At 38.5% G+C, this 7,310-nt stretch overlaps 1 protein-coding gene across 1 annotated transcript in view; it reads right to left on the bottom strand.

Annotated features, from left to right (window-relative positions):
- Positions 1 to 4,676: 4,676 nt before the first annotated feature.
- The window catches only part of LOC107574440 (E3 ubiquitin-protein ligase TRIM39-like), a 20,926-nt gene continuing 18,292 nt past the window's right edge, over positions 4,677 to 7,310 (bottom strand). The window contains exons 8-9 of the mRNA XM_016260878.1: positions 6,068 to 6,103; positions 4,677 to 5,272 (exon numbers count right to left, since the gene is read on the bottom strand). Of these exons, the coding sequence (XP_016116364.1) occupies positions 4,737 to 5,272; positions 6,068 to 6,103 (572 nt within the window). The 3' untranslated portion in view covers positions 4,677 to 4,736. The remainder of the gene's footprint in view (positions 5,273 to 6,067; positions 6,104 to 7,310) is intronic.

The raw sequence follows: 7,310 nt of genomic DNA, 5'->3' as shown, positions 1-7,310 counted from the left end.
ATGGACTTTTAAGATAATCAGTTAAACTAGCTAGCTATTTTTATTTTTGACGTTTTATTCCATTTTTATATCTAAATTTTAGTGAAAAGAATAAAAATAAAAAAACTTTTAGATATCAGTCCGCATATGTGATGGACATTAGTTATGATCATCTTTGGTATCTACTTTGAAGGCATCTTGAGTAAAACTGCTTCATTTTGCAAATGATAAACACCTGTGTCTCGTTTCAGTAATTGGTGTGGAGAGACCAGATAAAAGGGGCCACCTGGAGCATGTAAAGGGAGAGACTGACTGGGAACTCAAGCCACACAGGGAGACTGGTTGCGGGAGCCGGAATTGTATGCAGATTTATATTCTGAGTTATTTAATAAGTGATTGAAAGCGCAGTGGGCACCACTTCTTTTGTTTGTGCCAGAGAACCTCAAATAAAGCACGAGTCCCAGTCACGCCGACCCTGTCTTCTTCCTTCCCCCCTTTGAACCACATCACATCTGTATATAAAACAGAGCTTTTGTGTTAGTTACATCTTACTTAAATACAGAACAATGTGATTATTGGCCTCCAGGTTAAATGTTATAAATATATACTGTAACAAAATTGTACATCAAATTTCATGTTGATCATTGTTAGTTGCTTAGATTTTGTTGTTGGTTTGTCATTGGTTTATTTTATCAATTGATTCTGTTTTTACAGGAGCTGGAAAAGGTTTGGTTTTGTGTGACTGATGGGACGGTTTCAGTCTGGAGAGTCAGAGATCAACTCTCTGAACAGAGATCCAGAGACACACAGGACTCAGAGCTCAGCCTCGCTTTACTCCGTGCCACTGACGCTCAGGAGAGTGTGTGACAGTCATGGATCCAGCGATCAAACCTCCACAGAGTCTCTGGGTTCAGACTGTAACGCTGGAGAACAGCAGATGCTGCAGACGCCACTGAAGATGTGCTCAGTCAGACTGCTGGACTGCAGGAAGATGATGAAGACGAAGAGAGAAACCACAGCTGAGGAACAACAGAGTAATGATGAGGATGAAGTTTCTATTCCATCAGGTAATTTTGTTCCTTCAACCCTCTACGCACACCTTGGCAATATAATCGCCACAGGTTAAATGTTATAAATATATACTGTAACATTTGCCAAAATTGTACATCAAATTTCATGTTGATCATTGTTAGTTGCTTAGATTTTGTTGTTGGTTTGTCATTGGTTTATTTTATCAATTGATTCTGTTTTTACAGGAGCTGGAAAAGGTTTGGTTTTGTGTGACTGATGGGACGGTTTCAGTCTGGAGAGTCAGAGATCAACTCTCTGAACAGAGATCCAGAGACACACAGGACTCAGAGCTCAGCCTCGCTTTACTCCGTTCCACTGACGCTCAGGAGAGTGTGTGACAGTCATGGATCCAGCAATCAAACCTCCACAGAGTCTCTGGGTTCAGACTGTAACGCTGGAGAACAGCAGATGCTGCAGACGCCACTGAAGATGTCCTCAGTCAAACTGCTGGACTGCAGGAAGATGATGAAGATGAAGAGAGAAACCACAGCTGAGGAACAACAGAGTAATGATGAGGATGAAGTTTCTATTCCATCAGGTAATTTTGTTCCTTCAACCCTCTACGCACACCTTGGCAATATAATCGCCTTTGGCTAGTACATTTTTTTTGTTTACTTGCCAGACTGATCTACTATTTTACGCGCACACACACACACGTTTACTTGGCTATCTAAATGGGGACATTACATAGACTTCTATTGTTTTTATATACAGATAGTTATACACTTTTTAACCTAAACCCACCCCTACCCCTCACAGAAAAAATCAGCATTTTTACAATTTCAAAAGTTAAAAAAAGACTTTTGTTTACATTTTAACTGAACTTAGGACTGGTGGTGGTGTTTAAGATATTGTTGGTCATAGGTAATAGTAATTATTATTAAAAGATACTACTACTACTACTACTATTATTATCTGCTGGGTTCATGAATATTAATCCCGTTGTCGCTCGCTCTAACTGATTTGCTGAAATCAAAATGGGGACGGTAATAGATGAGCGCCAACCAACGAGAGCTGTTTGCGCATTAGCGACAGGAAAATACAACAAAGAATATGGTTTACATGTAGTGCGTCGATTCAGCGTGCTATGCAAGACTCTCGCTCTCTCTCTTTGCATGTGTGAGAAACACAGCTCTATCAGTAAAGCGACGGCGAGTCATGCTCCTTCACTCTAGTTTACGGTACGCCAAATACAGGTGCGCTGCGTGTTACATGCTGTGCATCCATTGAGTACATGACATGATCCATTGGGCTCATCCAAATAGTACAGATCGCTTGACGGAGAGTGAAACTCTTAAGCACTCAGTCAGCGTGTTTATCGAGTGAAAATCTGTGTTGAACGCCTCTCACACACATACTGGCATGTAAAATCTAAGAATTTATTAGCCAATGGCTAATGTTAGACATTATTTAGTCGCCCAGAGTAAGATTTAGTCGCATATGTAGATGGTTGTCCTTTAGTGTTTTTATCTTTTTACGACATTTCTGCCATGCCAAGACACTTCAAAATCACTCAAAAGTAGGGCTGGGTATCGAGTTTGATACTTTTTAGGCACCGACAGAATTGCCTCGATACCATCGTGTATCGAAAAACGTCTCGTCGTTCGGTACCAAATTTCGATACCTAAGGAGTTAATCTCATCAGCGTCAGTGAGCCAATAATTCGACTAGAAGAGGTGCGGCGCAGATCGAGTGTTGATATTTACTAGATTTAAGACTCATGAACACTAAATCCTAATTCAGTACTAAATATAAAACTGTTGCAAGTCAACAAAAAAGATACACTGTTTTATCCTTATCCTTTTTATCTTTAATAATGTTTATGTTAGTAAATGTTAATGAGTTGAAATCATTTTCCAATGTGTATTTGCATATTAAATAGCAAGCAATTTAGTTTTAATTCAGTATACTTTGTTATAGTGGTTACAGAATTAGTTATTTAATTCAATTCACAATATTTATTTATTAATTTTATAAGTAATCCAATGTTAACAGGTGGGGAGGAAAGAAATTTACTTAAGAAATTTATTTAAAATGTAATATGTAGAACACTGGAATTGTTGCGTATTAAGTAAAATTTTATATAAAAATGTTATATAAAAATAAATCATAGCAGGTTTGAAAGGCTGAAATTTAAATATGAAAATATAAAAAGTTAAGTTATGCATCAAGAAATTAAATCAAACAAATGTTGAATCGGTTAGAAATATAATAGTCAAGTCACCTTTATTTATATAGCACTTTATACAATACGGATTGCGTCAAAGCAGCTTTACAGTGTCAGACAGGAAAATAGTTTGTCAATAATGCAAGAAGACGGTAACAAAGAGTCATTTTTCCAGCTAAAGTCAGTGGACTGTATAATTGATTTATTAATAGACTTAGAAAGTTAGCTTTTGCTGGTAGATGCCTTATTTGAAGAAGCCCTGAAGATAATCGTACTGGACTGAAATATTCTTTTTTTATGAATCGCCTTTGGTGCACTTGTAAAACTTTCTTATCAAATGTTTTTTTTTTTCAATAGAAGCTTATTGATCACGGTTCTTAGACTCAGACTAATTAATTAAGTAAGGGATAATGCACGGGTAGCTGTGCATTAAACAATTTTAATGCACAACGTGGAGGCCAAGAACCACCCGACGCAAAGCTTATAACATGGTCATTTGCCAGCATTGACATCTTAAAAGCTGTTTATTATGTTTGCAGCAGAATATTTAACCGGAAGGGTAAAAATGACCATTATTTTTGTCAGTTACGGCTCTTTAGATCTAGCATTCTGCCCACTTTAAATCAGATACAGAGATGAAATAGTGCGGTAAGACCACATTTATTTGAATGAATTATCGATCGAGAGAGAGATGACAGTTGTGTGTGTGAGTTACCTGTGTCTCCGCGTCTCTCTCTACAAACAATGAAGCTGTTTAGTTACTTCAAAAACGGTGATTTTACCCCCTCCTTGCTGAGAAATATAATGTAGCGATCTAGTATCTAGGGTATTTTATAAATATTTTTTATATATTTTTATAAAAGTCGCAGGGCTTGAAAATACACAACAAAGTAAGTTGATCCACATTTGACAGCCTCTGAACTTGGTCAATACTAATCTTATTAATAGCTTACATTTCTTCCCCACCGCAGAAACCACCACAGGTTCATCAATGCCGTCAAAATTATAATTTTTTTTTAGGGCTGCACGATAAATTGCATGCGATTGTCATGCGCATCTCGTCAGTAAAGCTGGTTCTGTGATTAGTAGTAAATCTCCATCACGTGCTTTCAGATGGAGCGGCATTTCATACACCGAGCCGTTGTTCACTGACAAGCTACGCAATATCGCGTTCATCTGCGATTATGAATGCGATATTGCGTAGCTTGTCAGTTACTGTTTACAATGCGTGGAATGGTGCGCTTTGTTTGATTGAGCGGATGTATCGCATTCTGTGGGAGACTGGCGTTTGTTGCGGTTTGGAAAGATAGGGAGAAAACATGACCGAATAACACAGCGGATACCGCATTTTGCGCAAAATTAAAAAATGACTTTTCAATACCGACCAGATACAATACTGATTTTGGCAGGAATGGCGTTTATCGCGTTTTGGAACCAAACTCTTCATATTCTGTTCCTTAAAAAAAACTGCACATGCATAGTTAGTCTTTTCAGATGTTTCATATTTCAGGGAAATCACTCAACTGACCGGATAGATTATAAGTGGGTTTGAGTTTTTACCTGCATCATTAAGGCCTGGGCCAAAGTATGGATAGAGTTTCTCAGTGAAAGTCTGACCAGTGAAAGAGTAGATATGAGAGCTGGAGCCCACGTCATAAAAAGAGACCAGACCCTCCTCATAATCCACAAACACTCCCACCTTCTCAGGTGTCTTTGTGTAAGAGAAAGCAACTGCTGGATTATCACAAGCTATACACTGACTCCGATTAATTGATATCATTGACCAGAGACCATCCTCAGGGCTCGGACTAATGTCCCCCTTCCTCTTAATGGATTCTCTGGCCACTCCTAAACTCCACCCAGTCTTTCCCTTCACCTGCACCTCATAGTAAAATCTGCCTGAATTGAATCCCTGCTTTGCCAGAACACAAATGTCATTAAATCTCTTTGGGTTTTCTGGGATGTCCTGCTTAAAGTCTCCATGACTGACTTGCTTTCCATCATCAGACAGGATGAGATATGGATTCGCTGAATCAGGATCCAGAGTCACATCCACTAGATGAGAGATTAGACATTATCAATCAACTTCATCAACAAAACATTTTCATATGTTTATAAAGCAGATTATAAATTATTTTAAGTGTATTGAAGAAAATGGTGTCGGTCATACTGTACCTGCATACTTCTGTACACACCCCAACCCTGTGGACACAGATGGCATTATAATGTGACTTAATTCTGTATTGGAATATTTCAGATATCATTGATTTTATCTCTATTTACTGTGAAAACAAACCTATTGAATCTACTCAAACTTGACAATTTGTACTCAGTTTGTTTAGGTAGATTTTATCCCATGTGTTGAGTACCTAATTTTAACCGCTATGACCCATTAATAGAAATTTGATAAAGTCTACCTAACATTTGTCAATGTTTTACACAATTAATTGCTGACAAAAAAGCAAATATGCAATATTCACTTAATTCATGTACCGACCTACAGAGACCACAGGACATTCAGAGTCATGTCAAAATCCAACAAATGGTGCTTCAAATTAAAAACTCCTTAATGCTGTTATCGTATGATTGGTAAGGTTGAAAAATCAAGCATTGCGTTAGTTCAGGCGGGCCACGTCAGTCAAGCTCGCGTCAGCTGATAGTCAGCTGTTCTTGACGTGTACCAATCCAGCTTTGACACTTGTCACAGCGGTCCATTTAAATTCCCATTCTCCGGCATCTCTTCTATCGCATCGCTGTTAGCAAATCAACTCCCTCCTCCAACCCCAACTGAACCTGTAATCTAATCAGATTTTTTTTCTCCTCTCCTCTTCATATACAGTTCATTATTGCAAGCATGTTCTATCATGTATTTTGTATTTTCTACAACTCATGCAAATTGTAATTGTTTATGCATATACTGAATCTGTTCTGTACCCCAGGGGGGTTTGACTTGCTGCTCTCCCTGCTCTGTCCAAGCATGGCTGCATGGACAGGCATGGGGAGTTTTGCCCAGAACAGAACCATACTGCCAACACTAACTGTATGCTATATAATTATACTTTGACGAAGTAGACCTGACTGAATTGGTATGAATCTTTAGCAGATGTCGTAGCATATGTCCTGAAATGACATGTCTACATAAAAAAATGCAGCCAAAAATGGCCAGCCGTTAAAAACGTCAAAAAATGGACATATTCTTACTTTGTGTGAAAATGAGTATGTGTACTAAACAATATATTTCAGCCAATATATTTGTTAGGTCTGGCCCATAATGACTATGTCATATATGCCTGTATTGTATGTGGACAAAGTACAAACTTATCAAAAATGTGTACATGTAAAGATACGGTCACTCTGAAGTAAAATAAGTTGGCTGAAGTAAAATAAGTCCACTTCAAAAGGAGATATTTTATTGAACAGAAATCACTTTTCAAAAACTACAACAAACGACTCGTTTGAACTACAACAAATATTTTCCAGGATTTGTGATATCACAAATACCGACGAATGGGACGAGACCAGGTTGAGCTGCACTAGAGAAGGCAACGAGTGTTATCACTATGTCGGAGACACGCTAGCTTTCCCAAGGCAGACAAACTTAGAGTGTTTACAATCATCCGGGTTTAAAGGGGTCATATGATGCGATTTAAATTTTTCCTTTCTCTTTGGAGTGTTACAAGCTCTTAGTGCATAAAGAAGATCTGTTGCAAAGACTAAAGTCTCAAATCCAAAGAGATATTCTTTATAAAAGTTAAGAGTCAGCCACACCTGCCTAAAACGGCTCGTTCTAACACACCCCCACATATCTACCTCACTATATGGGAAGATTTGCATAACGCTGCCCAAATGTTCACGCAAAGAAAGAAGGCGTAACTTTTATTCTCGCTGTAGTATTGTTGTTGCCACCGCCGTCATGTCGTGAATGCGCTGTGTGATTCATTGTGAAAGCGAAACTACTTTGTTAGGCCTTCCCAAAGAGGACGTTATCTGCTTCGTCATGCCTGGAGCTGATCCGTGCTGGTTGCTGAGGAAATACTTCAACTTCGCGCTGTGGATCGCCGGATCGGCTTTCACCATGGACGAAGCAGAGTCC

Source organism: Sinocyclocheilus grahami, unplaced genomic scaffold, assembly GCF_001515645.1.
Source record: "Sinocyclocheilus grahami isolate Dianchi unplaced genomic scaffold, SAMN03320097.WGS_v1.1 scaffold2227.1, whole genome shotgun sequence".
NCBI lineage: Eukaryota > Metazoa > Chordata > Actinopteri > Cypriniformes > Cyprinidae > Sinocyclocheilus > Sinocyclocheilus grahami.
The sequence above is the reverse complement of the archived record's forward strand: the minus strand, read 5'-3'. Positions and strand labels throughout refer to the sequence as shown.